This window comes from Bemisia tabaci, chromosome 3 (genome assembly GCF_918797505.1).
Source record: "Bemisia tabaci chromosome 3, PGI_BMITA_v3".
Taxonomy (NCBI): Eukaryota; Metazoa; Arthropoda; class Insecta; order Hemiptera; family Aleyrodidae; genus Bemisia; species Bemisia tabaci.
Window position 1 is genome coordinate 62,669,534 of NC_092795.1, and position 23,839 is coordinate 62,693,372.

Below are 23,839 nucleotides of genomic sequence, written 5' to 3' on the forward strand. Positions count from 1 at the left end.
TGGCAGTAGAATCCGTGTTCCAAAATACCATAGACCTACAGCCGACTGTATGATTTCCAAAAGCTTCTATAGCCGGCAACACAATTTCTTATAGCCTTTTATAGCCGATGGCGACTAAGCAACAGCCCGGCGATAAAGTGATGCTAAACGTTACTAATTAGATGCTAGGACCTAGTGAGTTTTTGGACTACCGCTCTCTTTTTGGGCCATAGTATCTTGATTCATTTTGCGAGGAAAGCTCCGTACTTTTGGAGGATGCCTGCCATTCCTAATATGTTGGAGCGCCTTCAATTTCGTACGATACTGTGCAATACCTCTGGTGTGAAATAGTTGCTTCAAGCGCCGTGCCACGCTGCGGCGCAGCGCGGCGGGCGGGCAGCCAGCACGAAACGCGCATTGGTGCCTACAAACCTAACGGGGATACTTCACGCATTGCGCAATGCGTGAAGTATCCCTGTTAGGTTTGTAGGCGCCAGTGCGTCGCCGCTCCGCTTTGTGTTAGGCTCTAATATTTAATCTCGCGGAGTCAGCGTTTTTCAACTTATGACTTTGAAATGTTTGCACACTCTGTATGGATTAATCTCATTTTAAGTGATGAAAAAAAATATTTAGTAAAGGAAAATATAATGTGCGTTTTGTAAATATTAAGGTGATTCCGTACAAACTTGCGGATTTACAAAGCACACGAATTTCTACACAACTTCTTATAGCCTTTTATAGCCGATGGCAAAAAAGCAACTGTCAGGCGATAAAGTGTAAAGCCTGGCGATAGGACCTATAGCCCGACTGTACAATTTTTTGTCGCTTCGTGTAGCCTGGCCGTAACATTTTTTCCCACTCTCCACAGCCAGCTATATGATTTTCTATCGCCTTCTTCAGTCGGCTATTAGAGCTCCCACGGTATTTTGAAACGCAGCTCCTATCGCCAATTTTTACCAGGGTTCCTAAGTAAAATTACACGAGAAATACGATGTTGCCTCTGATTTTCCTAGAAGCGAACCCCAAAGCTCAAAAAAAGCTCTCAAAGTTGAGGCCGTAACGGAGGGGATATCTCCTGCTATCTTGAGAGTCCACCTCCATATCAAGTCAAACTCTCCATGCAAAGATAAGAAGAAAATACATTAGCAGGGTTGCCGTGGTTCCAGTCTTGAGTTCCCAAACAGAGCGGCAACCCTGCCAATGTATTTGCTTCCTATCTTTGCATGGAGACTTTGATATCAATATAGCGTAGGGTATCCTTTCCGTCACAGCGCCAACTTTGAGAGCTTTTTTTGAGATTCAGAGTTCATTGCAGAGAAAACCAGTAGCACCATCGTGTTTTTCCACGAAATTTGATGTATAAAAAAAATTATTTAGATCGCAAATTCCGCACACATGCAAGAGCTTTATTTTGAATCAAATCCAGAGGACATAGCTGATGTGGAAAGAATGAGTCGGTTGCGTCGCAGAATCGTGTTTTGATGGTTGAAGCTTACAGATCAGCAAAAAGTAATAAGATTCGTCGAAACGCCAAGTTTTCTACGTCTTATGTTAACAGAGATATCGCCATAAGAAAAAATACGTCGAGTAATGTCATGCACCGCGGCAGAACTCACATACAATGGTCTCCTCCACCATCCATGTTTCACGTTAAGCAAATATTGCACGCGGATGCATCTGCTGGGTCTACGACCGATTGATGCAACCAAGTTGAAAGGAACTGTGGGATGCACCACTGCGGTGGATGACGTCAATCACCGTGTTGCTCGATTAGCGAGACCTCCTCTAATACAGGCCAAGCTCTAATACAAACTTGGAGTTTGGACACATGTCATTATTTTTTTGTTGATCCATAAGCGTAAACCACTAAGACACTCTCCTGTGACCAGCGCAACTGACCCATAAATGAAGACATTTGACCTCCGGTTTTAGTCCAATACTTGGGAACTTGTAAAATATTGGGGGATATTGTAATTCATTCATCATCCAATCATTGTAATTATTTCCGATTCCTTTTCATTTCTCCAAGTTGCCGCTTAGAAACCACCATTAACCGTGGTGCTTTTATCTCAGTCTCGTAAAGGAATGCCCTCTCTGATCGCACTTGCTCTATGTTAACAGGTTCCACCATATTTGGACCCTAAAGAGCTCCATGTAAAGGCCAAAAATGGCCGAGCCAATGAGGGATTGGACGTATTTCTGCCAAACGGAACTATAGACGGGTGGGAAAGATGGGGTGTACTCCTCAAATAAGCTGCATGAGAAACAATGTTAAAGTGGGCGTGATTCCCTTCGGAGAAATGGAAATGCGGGATTTTACATTCTATCAAATGGAACTGTACGCCGACTGCATACGGCACTTATGAGCCATGAGCATGTGACAAGAGCCTTGTCGTCAGGGCTCAAGAGTTAATGACTCCGACGCGGAGCCGCTGACGTCACTGGCGCTTTATAATTCCCATTCATTCTTGCGGTCCTCGACTAAAGAGCACACCCCTTCTGTGCCACCTGTCTCTTAGAGTACCTATATTGAGAGAGTATGGCCACTGGAGTTACCACCTCTGATTGGCTCAGCCATCTTAGGCTGAATGGAGCCCTTAGGACCCAAAAATGGCGGACGCCATAAAGTTAATGTAATGCAAAATGATTCAAAATGTAGTTGTCTTTGCTTATCGTAACGAGAACTTTACCCAAATGCACTATTGCGACTTTTTTACATATTTTTAAGGCTAATCGTGTGCAATTTTTGAGAAAAATGATCTTAGATGTAGTAAGGTTGGCAGCAAGTGCGGTTGGTGATAACCGTCAAAAGTTGGCAATGACCCCCCTCCCATCATCAAAAACCAAAACAAAGCACCGCCATTTTTGGGTCCTAAGCCTCTCCATGGGACCCAGTGGCCATACTCTCTTAATATAGGTACTCTACTGTCTCTGGTTCCGTTTGGGAGAAATACGTGCCATTGATGGCGGAGTGTGAATACTCTGGCTGTAAAGGTAATAAAAAGAGGAGGGATCGGACTGACCTGTTCAACAACGAAGATGCGGTAGTTGAGCTGCTGCCGCTGGAGGATGGGGTGGAGGCGGTGGAGGAGGTTGAGGAGGTGGGTGAGGCGGTCGCGGAAGGGGATGACGACGGCGACGGAGTGGCGGGAATGGCAGGCGGGCGGGTGCCAGGCGCCGCCCTCCTCCACGCCGCTCCCCGCACCGGCCACCGCCGACACGACCTCCGACAAACTCACGTTCAGCCCGCTCGCCGACACCTGTTGCCGTCCATCTGAAAGCACACAAGTCCCAAGCTCACCCTCACGTCCCAACCAGACCTCGAGCCCCACACCCAAGTGTCCGCCACCACGCCCACGCCAGGGCACCCAGCAGTCCACCCAGTGGACATTTCCATTACATTTCCCCAAAAGAAACCAAGAGTCTTGCAATGTTGCTAAGATTGTGAAACTTCATTCTTTGCAAACAGATGCTGAAATCCAGAGAGAGAAAAAAGGAGGTGTTTTGCATCTTGAGGTTTGTTTACCCTGTCACGTAGGTCGGTACAACCCGGCCACCGAAATCCGGAATTCCAAGTATGAAAACGGACCGTAATGTCCCATTTTTTTGCTTAAATCAACTCATGATATAATTTCAAGCACTTTTCATTGAATGACTTTTTCCCATAAATTACACCATTTCCGCAAGAAAATCGATGATAAAAGTCGCTGTGGCGACCTACGTCATCAAAAAAATTCCCAGATGCCCGAAATGCAAGCACCTCCGTTTCTTTCTCCATGACTGAAATCATGCAAAAATATGAAATCTACACGGTAATTACTGTCTTAAATTTACAATTTATAGGGTGTAAAACAGAAACTGCTTATAGATGATCAGGTTTTTCTTTTAAGACGAAAGATGTAGCAGAATCTTAGCAACATTGCAATGCTCTTGGTTTCTTTTTGCAAAATGCAATCTAGTTCTCGAGTCGAGAATGGAATTCCTGCTAGGGGGCAACTCCGGCCGGCGGCTGGCTATTTGACCCATGAATCCATGATTCAACCACAAATTTTCCGAGAAACACGATGGTGCTACTCGTTTTGTCTGATGATGTATCTCAAACTCACGGGATGCTCTCATACTTGGACGTATTTCTACCAAGCAGAACTATGCGCGTGTCGGAAAGATGGGGTATGCTCGCCAGAGGCGTGACTACCCCCCCCCCCCCCCCAGAATTGGAATGAGTATCATCTGCCCCCCCCCCTCCAAAAATTCTGGATGGTGCAAAAATACCTTTCTTTGATGCACATAGTTTTTACTGAAAATCCTGCGCTCGAACAGTTCGATTTTTCTTCTCTATTCATTATTCAGTTGAATTGCTCTACAAAATCTAGATGCAGTCGATCTCTTCAAATTTATACCTCTATTTTTCAGTAGATCAAAAATGCTTAATCACTCATAGTTACGTCTTGCTTATTATATTATATTTTACTTTGAATTGGCTTTTCTTAATAAAAAAAACAATTATTCAGGCATTTTTTAAAACATTTTTTCGCAATTTTCACACAAAAGAGTGGTTGTTGGTGAGAAAATAAACAGAATAACCTGTTGAGTGTTGAATGCAACAATTTGAAAGTATTTCAACCTCAAAATGCATAAAACTGGGTAATTTTTGTGCATAACTTGAAGGAAGATTAGCGCCACGGATGCCTCAAGATGCGCTTAAATAGAGTTAAAATTTCAACAAATTTCTGGGGGAGACCCCCAGACCCTCCGGTGTTGAGGGGGGCAGCCTCCCCCACAGCAAAATGACCTAGGTACGCCTAATCCATTTATCAGAAATGAACGAAAAAATTATGAAAGAACAAACATAAATATCGTTTAATGATTTTAACTTCCGCCGCCGCGCAGACCGCGCTGCGTTTGGCGCAATGCGTGAAGTATTCCTACAGTGTTGTAGGCGCTGTGCATTTCACGCCGACCGCTACAGAACGCACTGTGTTTGCCGCAATGCGTGAAGTATTCATGCATTCTTGTAGGCGCTATGCGTTTCACTCTGACCGCAGTGACCGCACTGTGTTTGATGCAATGCGTGAACTATTCATGCAGTCTTGTGGGCGCTAATATGTGTTACACGCCGACCGCTGCGCCGAGGCGAGGGCTTCTCCTTTTCATAAATTCTATCTTTTATCATAGAAAGTTCCGGGAGAAGGAAATTAATTGAGGCACACTGGATGCGAAAAGGGTACCTCTCGATGACGGGGTTTCAGAATCTCTGTTGCTCATTAATCCCTTGGAGAGGATTTAATGGGTGATTTTGCCAGAATTCTTTCCACAGAAAATTGTAGAATCATAAGGAATATTCAGTGAAATTTTTAGTTAAATGGATGCATTCACTTTCCTTACAATGAATGGAATATTAGAGGAGACTCTGAAACACTGCAACCGAGAGGTGCCCTTTTCGCATCCAGCGCTTCAATTTAAATTTAACCAAAAGTTTAACTTTCTAATAAAGTAATATTTTTGTTTGTGCTCTCTTCTATGACAGAAACAATTGTTTAAACATGGGTGATTCTGGTATACAATTACGAAGTTGAACAATCCTCGTAATTGCATGGCGGACACACATCGCTCTGTTTGATTGATTTCATTTTTTCTTCTCCTTTCTCCCTCCTCCATTCTTCCGTCAAAATGAGTATGAATTTCCAACTACTCCTCAAATTTCTCTTTCAGATCGGTGGAATTAAGTACCGGTTACTGTCCGTTCACTAGTAAATTTGTAACTTGTAATCGGAGCAAGGCATCTCCACTTGAGCCTCCATCCAGCTAGTTCTAGTGCCAGACTATGCTGCCGTGCTCAGGAAAAACGCCGTATGAACATTCGAGAGTTGCCAAATTTCCGTCGATAAAATGCATATTTTTGAGGAAAATTATGAATATTTTTCCTTGAAATTTTCAGGAACTTTAGATAAAAATGCGAAAAAAATTCTCAAAAATATTGGAAGAAAAATATTCATAAGTTTATCAGGGAATTCTTGTTTTATCAAAGACAGGTTCGTACGGCGTTCTTCCCTAGCACGGCAGTATGAGGCACTGCAAAGCAACAACACGACTCAACGCACCGCACTAGCATCTGGCACAGCCATGTCAGCGCCTTCACGCAACTATTCTAACTCCATGGACATGCCTGTTGCATCTACAAAATCTGACGGCGCTTCTACTATTCTGACCCGCACAACGACGCGCGACAAGACGTACGCTTTTGAAGTATGCTGTAAAAAAGACAATGAAAACAAGATGCAGGGCTAAAAACACATGATCCAACAATTTTTATGGAAACTCTGCTCTTTTTAGCGCCCCCTCCAGCTCTAACTTCTGTTGAACACTCAATAAAAAGTTTAAGCCGAACGATCGCCCTGGCGTGGCGTGAATTGCGATGTATCGATTGCTCTGCCATTTAAACCTACGGTAAAGAATCGATTATTAAGGTGTTCGCTTAGGTCACCCTGTTTATCGATCCTTTTACATAGGTTTAAATGGCATAACAATCGATGTATCGCAAAGCACACCGCGCCACTGAACGGTCGGGTTCCGTATCGATCCAACAATTCGCTTTATTAGAACGAACTTTCGGTTCGCAGGATTGAATGTCCGATTCGAAGACCAAATTTCTTTTGTACGTTCAATAAACCGAATTTCCGCTTTAAAAAATCGAAAGTTCGATTTGACAAACCATATAATTTGATCGGCATGCAACACTAAACGTTCAGCCCAAAAGATGGAACTTTTTGTTGGTGGGTATCAGATAAGTTGAGGCTGGGGGATGACCTTAAAAACAAAAGGAGTTTTCATCAAAATTGTCAGATCATGTATTTTTGGCTGTGTGCATCTCATATCCACTGAGGTAGCATGCCGCTGACGCACAGTGAATCGAGTCGATCAGAGAGTTCGGACATGAAATTTTTGACTAACAATAAAACTACACATTTTGATGTTGATTTCGTCATATTTTAAATTTCAAGGGGTTCATCGAGAAGAAAATTTCACAAGGAAACCAATAGAACCACTTTTAAAATCTCAAAGTTTTGTATGAACGGAGTTATAAGCGTTTAAAGTTTCCAAATTTTGTCCGACCTCTCCTACTGACTCGATCCACTGTGCGACGTCTTTAAGAGGCATGCAGAGGCGTGCGTCGCGTCGTGTCCCGCATCTTTGTGCTGGACAGGGTAGAGGCTGCGCCTTCAGATTTTAAACATGCAACACGCATGTCCATAGAGTTCGAATAGTTGCATCAAGGCGCGGTATGTTGCATTGCGTCTGAGATCCAGCTTGATGGAGGCTGAAGCCAAGATTTCTTGCTCCGTTTTGTTTGTAAATGAATAAACAGTGTATCGCTGGAAATGTTGCCGGTCTAAAGGAGAGTTTTACGAAGAAAATCTAAAGACCACGTAATGTTCGACTCATGGGTGGTTTCACGATAACTGGAATAGTTTTGTCGCCGTAACAGACATCACATTTTTCGGTCATACTTTTAGTAGTAATGATAATCACTCGAATTTTTTGCATTAATCTACACAGGGTTACGTGTTATGACGCTTTTCAAAGATTTATCGCTCTACTTTTCAATTTTAATATATAAATGGCCGAAAATGTGCTGTCTGTTCGCTGGCTTTTTACCGCGTATAAGAGACAGCACCTTTTCGGAATTTACATAATATTAATTGAGAAGTAGAGCAATAAGTCATTAGAAAGCGTTGTAACACGTAACCTTTGAAGATGAATGCGAAAAAATTCGAGTGATTATCATTTCTACTAAAAATAAGACCGAAAAATGTGTTGTCTGTTACGGCGACAAAACGATTCCTGTTATAGTGAAACCACCCAGTAACTTTTCTCGCATATTTTGACGAACTCTCATTCTCTCATTCCATTTATTATTCTTATCGTATTCTTTTTCCCCCAGTCCTTGATATTTGCAGCCAGTGAAAAGAAAATGTATACTCTCTGTCCATTTGAGACACTGCAAGTCCGGGATGGAGAGACGGGAGCCAATCAGAAATAGATTCCGCAAGTCTTAAGTCTTCCCATAAAGGAGCTCCATAAGGAAACAGAAAATTTGAGCGGAAAAACAGGATTTTTAGAGAAAACAGCAACGACCCCGAGGGACTTGGAGTGAGCAGTCTTGAATGGAAACTCATTGACGGAAACTTTGCAATTAGGAGGCTTTTGAGAAGGGAAGGAAGTGGAAAAGTTGTAAGAACCAAAGAAGAGCGGGAAGAGTACTCACGGAAGAGGGGCGGAACTTGCGGGCAATCGGGCAAATTCAGTTGGCACTTGGTTCCGGTGGCGTTGTGTGGAGGATAAGGCGGGGGTGGAGAGTGGTGTCTAAGGCAAGAGGTGTTGCCGACCCTTTGGATGAGGCTCACCAGGGTGTTGGCTCGGATGCTGTTGATGATGCTCTGGGCGCTCACCTCCAACGAGGGCGCGTTCCGCTTGATCAGCGGCTCCAGCTTGAACTGCACGTCATCCATGTTCGTGATCTGCAACACCCAAGCAAACGTCAAATCCATCCCGTCCCCATCAAAAATCTACTCACAATCCTTTTCACCTCGAATACCTACGAGGAGAATTTTGCGAGTGGATTTCAAGTGTATTTTATTTCAAGTTCTGAACCTTTTTGTGAAAGTTTTGCCCCGGTTTGTCTTATATCAATCGCCAACTTTAAGGGACACCGTTGCTACCAGATTCGACCACTCGGATCCATTGGTGTTCGATGAGGTAGCTCATTCACTCAAGTAGCTATATCACACGCATGAGTCAGCCCGCAGGTGCACCTGATCACAGCAAAACCTGGGTGAGTGACATCAATCGCCAGGCGTGTTTTGCAACAGAGTAAGCTCCTTAAATTTTACTAATTATAATGTCCAAAAACCACAGGAGTACATTTTCTCGTATGTTTTTTTTTGTCTAATTTGATCTGTGAAATGACACTTTACGTAAAAATTGTGCGAATTGAGTTTTCTTGAAATATTTGCATGGAAGAAAATTTGATGGTCACTTCAGAGTTCAAGTTTCTGAAAAAAAACTTTGTATAAAAGAATACTGCGAGTACATGACGGTTTGTTGGGGCGGACGTGGGGGGGGGGAGGGGGCGTCGTGTTTGAAACCAGGAAGGAGAGTGAACACAGGCGCGCGCCTGGATTTTGTGTATTTAAATAAATGTACACATTCTATTTCATCCTGATAGGCTGCTTCACCTAAAATCAATACTTACAATGGAGTAAATAGAGAGAAAAAAAACAGTATTAGCGGCGTGTAATAATCGTGTCTGGATCCTTGTGGATGCAATGGGTACATAGACGCTCAGGTATGCTCTTCTGGAGCTTATCGTAAGTGTACTTAACGGTCTGCTGCAGGGGTAAACAATTTTCAGAAATGTACGCAGCGTACCGGCACTATTTGGGTTCAGACATCGCGAATGTTTCGAGCCTTGTCGATAGCTTAGTACTGAGGACTCGGAATTGGACGTATCTCTATCAAACGGAACTATGTACATTAAGACTTGAGCCCTGCAACCCAGGGCTCACGTCTTGATGCACATAGTTCCGTTTGGCAAAAATGGGTCCAATTGAGCGTTAGGAAATGGAGGGACTGGACTTACGTCATTGGTTCTCGTCGTTTGGATGAGCACTGTGGATGCATGAGCTGAGGATCCCGAAGCAGGGACTGGGTTGGTCGACATCTGCGTGACACGCTGGTAAGGACCCTGAGAACAAGAAAACATAATTGATTCAAGCTCGAATTTCCGAAAATACGAGGAGAAAAAAAGTAGATGCATTCATTTCTGGTCGCAACTGGCCCGGAATATATTACCCCATCAAGTTCAGGTAAATTTCTGAGGGTGCCCTTCTTTTGGAGTCAGAGTTTTTTCTTTGGGACTTTTGAGACCACACGAATCTCATCATTAAAGGTTGCACATCCAAAACTTCCAAACCATGTATGTAAGTTTGAGGCGTCGCAGACTTCCTGTCATACTTCACTTTTTGAATGGAGAACTACTCAACGTCAATTCTTTAAAACCTCCTTGATTTTTCTTCTCTATATGCGAAGAAAATTCTCTGAAAATTTCAAGGAATAATGTTGATTTTTTTCTCTTTCAAAAAACTGTAATGGCATCGGAGATTCTTAAACACCGCAAACGAGATACATGATTTGGGAGTTTCCTTTTTACAGGAGAAGCTGCTCATGCAGTTTAATCGAATAATTAAGAGAAATTTCATCTTTAGGTTACTTGAGAACCCTCTTTTTAAAGCTCTTTGATCGTAGCAAAAATGTACGATTTTTTCTGTGCAACACTCCCAGACCACCGATCACTTATCTCACAGCTGTATCACTGGCTTCCCGCTCGTATCCATTCCATTCTCCTTACTCGAGAAGGTATCAATAAATCCAAAGAAACAAACGTAAAGCCTTGAGTTTGGCAGCGTGGAGAGGAAGTTAATAAGGCGACTGGAAAGGAAGCTAAATTAAAGGGAGAAAAGGGGAGCTCGTTAGTATGTCTCGTTGGGGGCCTTTGCGGGGGCTTTGGAAATTAAGCTCAGCAACGGGGCTCGGGCTCACTTTAAAAGGCAGAGCAACGGAAAAACGGAACGACTGCTCGAGCTGAAATTTCCAGTTGCTCAAAACTCCTCCCGGGAGGTCAGCTCAAAGACACGTTGGAGCCCGGGCACAAGCCGCATGGTTTGTTAACCCTTGGGCTCACGGTGGTTTCCCCAGTCGTAGTCCGATGTTGTCTCTTTTACGGGGGATTCATAATGATCCGAACACTTTGTTGACTATCGATTCCTACTCAGGCTAGGTCTTGTCTCCACGGGACGGTTTCATGAGGTTTATCAGAGGGTCAAATCACGGGAAAGGAACTCGGGCAATTTTTCGCAGATCCCGTCCCCGCGAGGCAGGGCTCACACGTTCGTCGTTCCTGCGACAAGTTTCCACTGGGATATAAATTGGAAAAAATCCAGTATTTTCCCGAAATCAGGTGATAACTGATTTTTTCAATGAACAATTACAGACATTATTTCAATGGAATAGTCACCAACTGTTGAGTGAGCGGGCATTGTATCACAAAATTTGCTTCCACTTTTTCTTTTTTCAGTTGGTCTTGGAGCTCCACGAGGACCTTACTTTGTCACCTTTTGGCACAAGTATCACAAACGCCATGTCTACTGAAATTGAGTTATTGATAGTTTCGAAATAAAGAGATGCATTTTTATACGAAAATAATAATGTTTTTAGAACAAAAATATAGGGATATGAATGAAAATCGATTGAAGTTGATATACTTTCATATCACAAGCGCCAAGTTCGGCATACGCCCACCTTTCTGATTGTTTACAATTTTTGTTACAGGAAACTTCGGAATGACTTGGAGCTAAATTATTTTCGTACGTGAATGAATCTATATTTATTTTGAATGTAGCATTTTTTTAAGGATAAAATTGAATAAATATGGGAAATACTCGGTTGAAGTTGATGAACTCTTGTATCATAAGCGCCATGTAAGAGCAAAGTATCTCAAGCGCCAAAGCGCCAATATCTGAGGCAATCACATTAACTTTCCAATCTCAGCTGCTACACTGTTGATTGGGGTTTCCAATGATGCAACTATTCGCAGGCTCGGACTGGCGTGAAAAAAGTTAGGCAGCGGCGACGTATCGTGACGGCCCCCAGGGGAGGAGGAGGGGAGACCCCCCCCCCCTAAAAAGAGGAGGTCCGGGGGGCGGCCGCCCCCCGGAAAATTTTTGGATCCTTTATATCCCGAGAATGCAATTTTATCCTCCCGGACGCTTGTAAAATTGTCAACTATTAGAGGTTTGGATTGATACAATATTCGACCTAAAACGTAATTTTGAGAGCACGTAAGTTTTATTTTACGTCAAAAAATTCCACTTAATTAACTCGTAACAGTGGAGACGCCCAACTCGGGGGCCCCAGTCGTCGAAAACTAATTAACCCTTAGATTACAGAGTCTTAAAATTAATAAAAACAATTCTGGGGCCCTCAGCCTCGGGGGCCCCGAGGACGACGGCAAAGAAAGAGAAATAAAAAAAAAATGGTGGGGCCCTCTTCCTCGGGGGCCCCGGGAAAGAGGGCCCCAGAATTGTTTTTATTAATATTAAGACTCTGTAATCTAAGAGTTAATTAGTTTTCGACGACTGGGGCCCTCGAATCGGGCGCCTCCACTGTTACGTGTTATTTCAGTGAAATTTTTTGACGTACCTAAAATAAAACTTAAGTGCTCTAAAAATTACGTTTTAGGTCGAATATTATATCGTCCTCGGAGGCCCCGATAATAGAGGATTTCCGACCAAGGTCAAAGGGACAAGCCGTAAGGCGCCCTTACTTCAACTTCAACTCATCGCAACCATTCTAAGCTCCTTCATCTCGTTGAGTATGCAATTTGATCTCCTGGGAGTTATCATGGTTGCTCCAAGTCCAAGTGAACCTCTACGGCCACCGACCTTTTCGGGCAAGGAGAAACAATTGGACGTATTTCTGCCAAACGGAGCTATGTGCATTTAGGCATGAGCTTTGAGACCCATGAGAATGTATGCATAGCAGGGCTCACGTTATAATGCACATAGTTCAGTTTGGCATAAATACGTCCAATTGCCCGTCTTGAAATTCATGAGGAACTCTTGGTTTTATCATCACACGATTACAATACGAACAAATTCAGATGTCATCTATCATACTTCACTGGCCAGTGATGTGATTTCGGGTCATCGGGGACTTTTCAGTTTGTTCGCAATTTGACCGTGTACGAGGGTCTTACAAGTATTCCCCCACAATGCATTGCTGCAGTGGAGGTATTCTAGTTCGAAATTCCTTCAAATATGCTGATCAAAATATGCTGTGGTCACATTAACAATATTTCGGTCGATGTCTCAAGGTCACGCGGTGGATCAACCGACATTGACGTCACATTATATACACCATTTCCGTCAATTTTTGGTGGCCCACGCAATATTTTGTATAATGACTACATGACCTTGAGATAATGAGGAAAATATTGATGGTGTGACCACGGACCCTGGAATTTAGAATAACGTCACCCAAAAAAACGATGCTGGGGTTGGTCAGTTCAAATGACAAACGTCTGATGACGTTTGAGTCGTCATGGAGCATGGATGGATTTACTAGTTTTTTTTTCTTCTTTTTCCGGAAACTAGGGATTTTTCCTTGACTAGGTTTGGTACTATGATGGATCTTCCCTTCGAATTTATAGGTTGGCAACGACTTAATTTTTCATGTGGGGAGGTTGGCAGCCCTTTCAAGCCCTACACGGCCTCCAAATAACGATTTTACTTATGAAAGTCTTCGAACCTAGGTGTACTCTGGTTTCACTTCAATGGGTCAAGTAAAGGTTGGCAACAACTACAATTCGGTTTCGAATATTTCGTGGAGAAAAGTTGGCTGCCCTTTCAGGGTCTAAGACCTCCAAGAGCAAACTCAATCGTGATAGGATCCCAACCTCGGTGCTTTATTTTCACTTCAATGTTTTTTTTTCAACGCATTTGATTGGTTTACGGTGATAGCCAACGTGACGTCACAGCTAAAAATGCTCCCGGGCTTTGTTTGCACCACGCCGTACGTTATAAATATAGGCACCAGGGGGTGGATCGGGCAGTCCCTGGCCAGGACTCGTTGGTGAAGGTATTATGTGTTGCATGTGTGTTATATGTTTTATATGTGTTATATGTTATGTATGTGTTATATGTTATTTGTGTGTTATATGTTATTTATGTGTTATATGTTTTTTATGTGTTATATGTTATTTATGTGTTATATGTTTTTATGTGTTATATTTGTTATCTATGTGTTATATGTTTCTACTGATGCGTGTTGCGCATGTGTGTTGCGGGTTGCTTGTGTGTGTTGCGTGTTGCGTGTTGCTTGTGTGTGTTGCGTGTTGCTTGTGTGTTACATGTTCCTTGCGTGTTACGTGTTGCTTGTGTGCTATATGTTGCTTTTATATGTTACGTGTTGCTTTTAAACGTTACATGTTGCTCGTGTGTGTTATGTGTTGCTTATCGCATGCTAGTTCTAATTTGTTGTTCTTTTTTATTTTTTGAGGTTTCTTTTCTCTTTGTCTTTTAGCGATTTAACGCACTTCCCGGTGTTGGTTCCTCCTCTTTTTCTACTAACTTTTTTTTTTTTTTTTTTGCTTTCTAAAAGACAAAGAGCAAAGAAAACCAGTAATTACTTGTAGGTTCGCGTTTTAAAGTAGAGTCCCCCAACCCCTCCCGCGTAGTAACATAATTTCAATTATGTTACTTTTTTCTTTTTTTCTTTGTCTTTTGAAGCGTGCCAGTAGGGCTCGCTCTTTTTCTTTTCATTCTTTTTCTTTGTCTCCCCTCCCCTAACAGAGAGTGGGTCTAGGAATTTTAAATATTCTAACGCCTCGTAAATTTATAACAGGGGGCGTACGATACCGTAGCTTTGGTTCGAAGGATGCAGTGGTGTTTCGGCACTTCGTTCAGTCGGCCGGCGGCCATCGCTTTCCTACGACGGCTGAATCCATAACCAGGACCCGGTATGGTGCAAGTTAGAGGGCGGTAAAAGAAACCCTCGGCCCTTCTGGCGAAAAAAAAAAAAAAAAAGATGGTCCATTTGTACGGGTGGAAGGATACGTAAAACTCCTTCATCCCTCTCTGTTTTTCCGTAATTTGTCATGAAGTGGATTGGTAGGCCTACGGGGGAAGCAACCACTATAAAAAAAGAAATAGTGTATTTTCCGAAGAAAATACACTAGCAACGCGCCACTGAACTTACCTCCTGAGAAATTAAGTGTTTATAAAAGTCGGTCTTTCCCTGGTAAAAATAATCTGATGGCTATCGCCAAAACACAGTGATGTCATGAGTTTTGACTAACATAAATTGTGTTTTGGTGATGGCCAACTGATTATCTTAACGAGGGTTTCTCTAAGGTGGTGTGGAAAGAGTTCCATTGATAAGAATCAAGTTTTCTCGTCGGTTTTTCCCAGTTCAAATTGATGAGTTAGCCGTCACCAAAACAAACATTAATTGAAGTCATATGTGTTTTGGTAACGGTTAAATCTTAATTTTGAAAAGGGGTTCTCTAAGGTGGTGTGGAAAGAGTTCTTCTGAGGATAAACCAGCAAATGGCAGGAAGTAATTGTAAGTCGCGAAATAGCTTTCTGAGATATTATGTAACACGTTACTTTCATTGAAGCGAAATAATAATATGGAAAACAGCTTTTTCTAGTTTCACACGCAGAAAATTCACTTGTCCTCAGTGTTTCAAAAAAAAAACAAGAAATTAGGAAGCACATTGAATTGAACGTCTTTATATTAAAAGGAACCATATCCATTCTGACATAATCCCTGATCCATAAGAATGCATGCTTGGCAAGGCTTATGTCCCAACGGATGTAGTTTCTTTTGAGTCAAATGCGTCCAATTTTGGTTGAAGGAAGATTACTTTCGTTATGGAGCGAAATTGCTCGCTTACAGACAATCAGCAGCGATATACAAATAGAGGGAACGCAATAAAAACGATGATATAGCCCGAAATGTGACGAGGACAAAAAGCGCAAAAAATTGGCAACCAAGTCTAAAAATTTGAATTTTATTGATCCTTTCTTACTCATTTTCTTTGATTTTTTATCCGTGAGACTTACTGGCCAAACGTAAGTCCTGAAAAAACGCGTTTTCACGTCGGTCTCTCGGTCATAAAAAACCGTACTTCGCATCTAATCCGGATCAGGGCGCATGATGGAGACTCAACTCTGCCGTGCTTAATAAAAGATCTTATCATTTTTTGTAATTTTCCGAATTTCAGCTGATAGAGCGAGAATTTTCTAGAAAACTTAAGAATATTTTCCTCTTCTAGGGATTCTCCTTGCTCTTGAACGAAATGTACTTGAAATTTTCAAAGAAATGTATTTATCGTACGTATAAGTTGATCGGATAAAATTGTCTGGAAAGAAATACTTGTCTTGGGGGAATGAGGATACAGAAATCTCATGGCAAAATTCAAATTTATAAACGACTTTCTTTATTAGCGCGGACGCACTGTATGACAGAAATGAATCAGTGAGAACAAAAACACACCAACTCTGTAGCTCGGAAATGCTCAATTTTCATTAAAGACAGTCAATTTTCATAAAGGCATCTATTCCAGCTTGGACCTATAAAGTGTCCTTAAGTGCTTGTCCTTGTCCTTCGGCACCAAAAAACTTTTTCTTGGATTAACTTCTTCACCTACTATGCAGTTTTGTGTGCGTCTTGATTATTTTCATTTTTCCGAGTTGGTGTGTTTGCGTTCTCACTGATTCAAATTTAGAAATAGAATTCCTAAAGTTTCCACCACTAACGTGTTCCACCACTTCCCGAACCGCCCACGCTACGAATAAAATTGTATGATGACCTCTGGAATAACCTCTTCAATTTTGTAGATTAACCCTCCGACACCTGAGCAGATTCCGGCCTCCGACACAAGATAGGGCGTATTTAAGTTGTATTTATTTATTTAGTTTTCCTCGGGGGCCCCGGGAAAGAGGGCCCCAGAATTGTTTTTATTAATATTAAGACTCTGTAATCTAAGAGTTAATTAGTTTTCGACGACTGGGGCCCTCGAGTCGGGCGCCTCCACTGTTACGTGTTATTTCAGTGAAATTTTTTGACGTACCTAAAATAAAACTTAAGTGCTCTAAAAATTACGTCTAAGGTCGAATATTATATCGTCCTTGGGGGCCCCGGCCGCGATCGCGGCCTAGCGGCTCTGGCCAGTCCGAGCCTGACTATTCGTCCTCCGCAGCGACGCAAGGAAGTACCTTTTTACAATGAAGGCGTTATTTGTGCGTCGACATTCTTCCTCAAAGAATTTGAAGCAACTGCATTACTTCCCAATCTACGGCGCTACGCTGCTGCATTATTAATGCTGTTTTGAGTTGATGTAACCATTCGGCCTCTGAGACCACGCGGTGTCTCCGAATATGTCTCTATTGTCTCTTGTTAGGACGAGGCACCAACAAGAGCGCCTCCTTTACGAAGAGAGACACGAGACGCTACGCCTGCGATGGGCGCCTTGTTCAAAAATCAGCCTCCAAAGTGTGATTCCCCATCCAAAGAGACCCCTGTTGCCCCCCCCCCCCCCATATCAATGCCTTTTCACTCCGTCCTCGTTTTTCCTGCTCCTCCTCCCCTTTTTTCTCCCCCACCCCCATTTCCCCCATTTCTCCCCGTTTCCCCCATTTCCTTTCGTCCATCATTCCTTCCGTTCTCCGTTTTCTTTCATGTTGGCGCCGTCGGCAATACGGTGCACAGTGGATCGAATCAATAGGAGAGGTCGGACAAAATTCGGAAACTTTATAAGCTTGTAACTCCGTTTATACAAAACTGTGAGGTTCTAAAAGGGGTTCCATTGGTTTCCTCCTGAAATTTTCATTCTGGAGGCACCCCGTGAAATTTAAAATGTGACGAAATAGACATCAAAATTCGCAGTTTTAGTCAAAAATTCCATGTCCAACCTCTCTTATTGACTCGATCCCGTGTGCGACGTCCGGTTTCATCGCTCCTATTGCTCCACCCTCGCGACGGAACTGAACGTAAAGTTCATAATACTCGTCTGATTTCAACCCTGGTAAAAATTGGCAGTAGAATCTGTGTTCCAAAATACCATAGACCTACAGCCGGCTGTATGATTTCTAAAAGCTTCTATAGCCGGCAACACAATTTCTTATAGCCTTTTATAGCCGATGGCGATTAAGCAACAGCCTGACGATAAAGTGTATGCTGTCTGTTACTAAGTACGGATGCTCGGACTTAGTGAGTTTTTGGACTACCGCTCTCTTTTTGGGCCCTAGTATCTTGATTTATTTCGCGAGGGAAGCTCCGTACTTTTGAAGGATGCCTGCCATTCCTAATATGTTGGAGCGCCTTCAATTTCGTACGATACTGTGCAATACCTCTGGTGTGAAATAGTTGCTCCAAGCGCCGTGGTACGCTGCGGCGCGGCGGACGGGCAGCCAGCGCGAAACGCGCATTAGCGCCTACAAACCTAACAGGGATACTTCACGCATTGCGCAATGCGTGAAGTATCCCTGTTAGGTTTGTAGGCGCCAGTGCGCCGCCGCTCCGCTTTGTGTTACGCTCTAATATTTAATCTCGTGGAGTCAGCGTTTTTCAACTCATGACTTTGAAATGTTTGCACACTCTGTATGGATTATTCTCATTTTAATTGATGAAAATAAATATGTAGTATAGGAAAATATAATGTGCGTTTTGTAAATATTATGGTGATTCCGTACAAACTTGCGGATTTACAAAGCACACGAATTTCTACACAATTTCTTATAGCCTTTTATAGCCGATGGCGAAAAAGCAACTGTCAGGCGATAAAGTGTAAAGCCTGGCGATAGGACCTGTAGCCCGACTGTATAATTTTTTGTCGCTTCGTGTAGCCCGGCCGTATAAGATTTTTTCCCACTTTCTACAGCCAGCTATATGATTTTCTATCGCCTTCTTCAGTCGGCTATAAGAACTCCTATGGTATTTTGAAACGCAGCTCCTATCGCCAATTTTTACCAGGGAAAAGCTGGTATATTTTCATTCTCAGCTGAGTATAAGTAAATAGTTTTAATTTTGGAACAAGAATGTCAAAATTCCGACCCATACCGCTAATCTATTAATTGACGATCAAAATTTGGGCAGGAACATTTAGAAGTTCATTCGTATTCTATGACTTTGTCTCCTTATGAAGCCTGGAGCCTCGTGTCTCAGAAACTAGGTTAGTGCAGGTTGGTTTCTTTCTGGAGAGGTCTATCAATTCGAAGCGTGTGATCTCTTCCGTGATACCGCGTCTTAATGGAATTATTTGGATCGTTCGCCCTTGGACTCATCAGTTGAAAGGGAACACTGCTCCTCTCTCAGATTAATTTCACCGAAGTGCATTTCACGCGCCAAGTGTTGAATCGATCGGTTGACCGGTAACTGCTCTTAATGGCATTACCAAGAGTAATGACATTGGAGTTCATGAAAAATTATTTCTCATTGCGTTCTTCATCGATTAAGGGCGACTCAGCCAACATTGCCATCTTCAAGATGGGCGACAACTTGTTAGTGATTCCAATTGGATGCGATCGGCCAATCGACGAGGAAAGTGTGTTTCTAGTCCCCCCGGAGTTCGATGTTGTTGATTTAAAATGATCTATACAAAAAATCCCCCAAAAATCATTGGATTCCAGAGATATTAAAGGATGTCTCAAGGGTACAGAAACTTGTTAACCAGGTAAGCGACCCGGTTGTATGCCGGTTTTGTGAACTGCATGGGAGAGGGAAAAAATGGGGAGACTTGGTACGAAACACGGCGTTTCAGCTGTAGAAAGTCCGATTTTATGTATGGAAGGTTTTTTCTTTTGTTTTTTTTTTTTTTTTTGTCGATTGAATTTGGGGAACGCTTTGGACTTTCTGCACCCCTGGGATAGACTTTCCCCTTTGGGTTCATTGCGATTCGGAACTGGAACTACACTCTCGTTGCGGAGTTTTAGTCCTCTACGCCACCGATAATAATCTTGTTAGGAAGTAAAGATGAATTTTCGCTGGTTGAGCGAGTCAAATGGCGGAAGGAGATCCACGGTTGTCACTTGTCAAATGCATAGCGAGTGATCGGGGGTGGAAGTGGGTAGTATTTGTTGAAATGTGTGGATATTTTACCTGTGAAAAGGCAAGGAAGGCGAGGCTGGCGGTGATGAGAATGATGAAGAGAAAGGGGAGAAGACGGAGAAGATAGGTGGAGCGGCGCGGGGCTCTGCTCCGAGTGATGATGGTCACTGGGCGGCGTAGCCCCTTTCCACTCATTTTCGCTCTCCAGCATGCCGATGCTGCAATCCACAAACATTCAACATTATTATTCAACATTCAACATTTTCATATTCAAAACAACTCAATGCCCAGTGTTTAGCCTAATGGAGCCGCTTTCATAACCACGCTCACCATGGAATCATCAAAATATACATATTTCTAAGTTCCACGGGAGAAAAGTGTCACGGATCATCCCCTAAAATTGGACGTATTTCAGTGGCGTGGCGTGAATGATCGATTATCGATACCTCGTCATTTGAAACTATGGTAAAGAATCCATCATTGGGTTGTTGTGCCAACACCCTGATAATCGATCTTTTTTCACAGATTTGAGTGGTGTATCAATCGATATATCGCAAAGCACGCCACGTCACTGGTATTTCTATCAAACGGAACTAAGCGCCATAGGGGGAGGAAGGGAGGGGGGCTTGGACTGGCGGGTGTTGCGGAACGCGATGCTCGTTCCGTCCTATACTCGCAATGCTTTTCCATGGCGCTTAGTTCCGTTTGATAGAACGCGCTCTCCGGGATTCTAAAATCCTCAAAAGGAACTCAAATTGGCGCTTAGTTCCGTTTAACAGAAATACGTCAAATTGTGGCACTACCCCAATTCGTTGGATCATATGGACATTTTCAATTAATTTTGGTATTATCGCAACTCAAGTTGGGACAGCATCGCAGCATTTGGGTTAGTAACCCAATTGGTACTACCGCAATTAACTGGAAATGTCCATATCATCCAACAGTTGGGACACAACCCCTACCTTTTTTTTCTCGTGTGCATCTAAAAGTCTCATATCAATAGCTAAAGTGCGACAATGCGTATTTAAATAAAGGTGTTTCAAAATTTCCGCTCCTATTTTATTTTTTCCAAAAGAAACAAGCCAACTTCATGGCTTAAAATTTACTCCAGATTGTTCTAACAGAGATGAAAAGTCGAGGAAGTTTTTTAGAAATTAGATTGACTAGTTTTTCAAAGAAAAAATAAAGAATGACAGAAAGTCTGCAACATTGCAGACGGAGATACGTGGTTATGCACTGTGGCCATCGAAGTTTAAAGCAATCAAATCAAATGGATAGAGTTTAGCACCAGGGAGAGAGGGAGGCTTCATAGTCATGATCACGATGGAACAAGCAAAGCAATATTGGAAACTTTACGAGATCGTCATGATAAATCCAGACTGATTTATTCGTGAACTTAGAAAAACTTGCGATTATAAATTTTCTAGGACAGTCATTTTCTGATACGTTCTCTCGTTTAATATGTATTTACCTGAATGTAGGAGTCTCGATAAATCAGTTTGAAATTTTCATTTTAAAGGTTATGATACATTAGTGGCCAATTTCGTGTTATAAGTGCAAGTGCACTAAGCAACATCCAAAGCTTACTAGACTAGGCACGAGGTGAAACATTCCGCCATATCTTTTCTCTGCGACATGTCACAATGGAGAATTTGCATGCAAATGTTTTATTGCTTCATCTGAAAGTGCTGAAAGAGCTGATTTCACAGTATTTTTTATAATTTTTTTCTGATATGGGAAAGAGTATGAACATAGCATAGATTTGAAAGTGAGAAAATGCACCGCCTAGTGACGTCATCTGGCGGTCTTTCCCATTAAAACACATGTATTTTAGCAGATTAGATCATTTTGTCACATCTTCTCCAATAATTGTTTAATTCATGAACCAAGGGTATCCTCATGTTCAGGTCACTCAGTGGTTTCCACTTAAACACAAAACACAAAATTCATCAGATTTCAGACACCTGCAAATTCTCTATTAATTATTTTTTTTAAAATTTAAATGCAGAACTAATACAAAATGATCATGCTTTAACTTGAAAATATGTAAAATTATGTGAAAGGAAAAATGTATCACCTTTTTTATGTTTGATTATCTTGGAATATCCTGTATGCTGTGTTAATTTCAGGGTGGAGCGGTTAAGGGCGGCTTTTCATTCCCGGAGGGATGCGCCGCATCGTATTCGGGACCTGCAACATGAAGGAAGAGGGGAATTCAATAGAAGGTTTGTAAGAAAGTTTCATATGAAAGGTTCACATAAAAGGTTCATATGAAAGGTTCATACAAGTAACATGTTCTTTCATGAGAGCATTTAATCGTCAAACGAAGAAATAATCCGCTGCAGGTGCAGGCTTTAGATTCTATGGGGAAAAAACGGACTTAAGTCTTTGAGACCACGCAGTACACGTGCAACGGTATAGCAGCACACAGAATTTCGTGCAATGAATTTTGATCGTTGCCATTTACGGAAGTGAATTATGATGGAGAAAGTAGGACGTCGCAAACTGAGATACGTGTTCCTCTACATCGTTTCAACACATTTCAATGTTACAAATCTTGCGAGTTTGGACGGATGAAATTCCTCTAATTGAAATAGCAGTACCTTACAGTTAGACCGGATTTCAAAAAGAAATCGGGTGACGCAAAAAACTAAGGATAAAGACGATGTTTCCCCAGTTGATTCTGCAGTTGGACTGTTTTTCAACTTTTTAATGACTTTGACTTGATGGTTCGTCAAAAATTCATTATTCATTTGGTCGTGGATAAACACATTGAGGCTAATCGATACACTGCTATACTGATAAAATGTACGTAAGTAATCGGAAATAAATACCGTGCATGATAATAGGGAGACAATTGGATGAGATAGGTAAGTTTGCGCAGAGAGGAACAGTTTAAAATAAAAAATCAATCTAGTTTATATTTTAAAATGAGCAATAGAAAGGACGCGCGTTGATGACGGCGCGGAGATACAACTATTCGTGTCTGACGGATGTCCGTGCTGCGTCTGCAAAATTGAAGGCGCGATGGCGCGTGGCGTTTTGAATCAATCGCTGATTTTCAATCGGCTAGCTTTTTGAAGCAAGACCGATTTTTAGCTTTTCAATCAGTCTGACCTCATAGTGCGTCCAATTTGATGACCTTTATTCGCGCGCGGATCAACACATTGTCAAAAGTGGCGTAGCGTGCTTTACGATACATCGATTGATCTGTCATTTAATGATATGGAAAAGGATCGATAAACATGGTGTTCGCAACGATCAACCTATAAATCGATTCTTTACCATAATTTCAAATGGAGACATATCGATGATTCGCGCCTCGCCACTGATGTCAAGAATCGAGACTCTACTGTAGTGATAAACTTTTATTTATTCTGAAACAAATGTTGTGTGCGAAAGCAGGGCGACATTGAGATGAGGTAGCTGTGTTTGCGCTGCAAGGAACAATGATTCGTATGTTGAGACTGCATATAAACCTCCCTCTATCGATCTGTATTTGAACGGCACTTCCGGAGCTTCCACACCGTTTTCTGTCGTGTTAAGGAAAAACGCCTTATAAACTTCCCAACGCCGCCAGATTCCTTCCTACGATATTTTTGCATTTTAGAGGAAAATACATAACGGCAATTTTCTTCCGAAATTTTTAAAGAACAAGGTTAAACTGTAGAGTAAAATTCTGTGGTAAATTCAAAGAAATATAACGACGGTGTAAGTCGGCAATCACTTAACTTGTTTGCGGTGTCTGAAAATCTCCGCCTCTTTGTTATTTCTTTAACGCAGAACAAATTGACATCATTCCTTGAAGTTTATGCAGAATTTTCTTCACACGGAGAGGAAAAATCACGGCAGTTTTAAAGAGTTTCCGTTCAGTAATTTTCCGTTTAAGAAGTAAAGTATGACAGGAAGTCTGCGACGTCGCAAGCCGAGTTATGTGATTGCCGACTTTACACCATCGATAAGCGATGGGTCTCAAGAAGATTCGAGGTTTCCCCCAGAAATATGACAACTTTCGAATGCCTCTACGGCATTCTTCCATAACACGGCAGTTTTTTATCGTTGTCGGTCAGAGTCGGAGTGTCATACTGCCGTGCTAAGCAAAAACGCCGTACGAACATTCGAGAGTTGCCAAATTTCTCTAGATAAAATCTGTATTTTTGAGGAGTTATTCACATTTCTCTTTGAAATTTTC

At 42.2% G+C, this 23,839-nt stretch overlaps 1 protein-coding gene across 1 annotated transcript in view; it reads right to left on the reverse strand.

The window, feature by feature from the left end:
* Positions 1-23,839, reverse strand: part of LOC109039552 (beta-1,4-N-acetylgalactosaminyltransferase bre-4) — a 75,193-nt gene that overhangs the window by 6,315 nt on the left and 45,039 nt on the right. The window contains 5 exon segments of the mRNA XM_019055054.2: positions 3,003-3,253; positions 8,246-8,498; positions 9,620-9,724; positions 19,699-19,865; positions 21,725-21,837. Of these exon segments, the coding sequence (XP_018910599.2) occupies positions 3,003-3,253; positions 8,246-8,498; positions 9,620-9,724; positions 19,699-19,842 (753 nt within the window). The 5' untranslated portion in view covers positions 19,843-19,865; positions 21,725-21,837.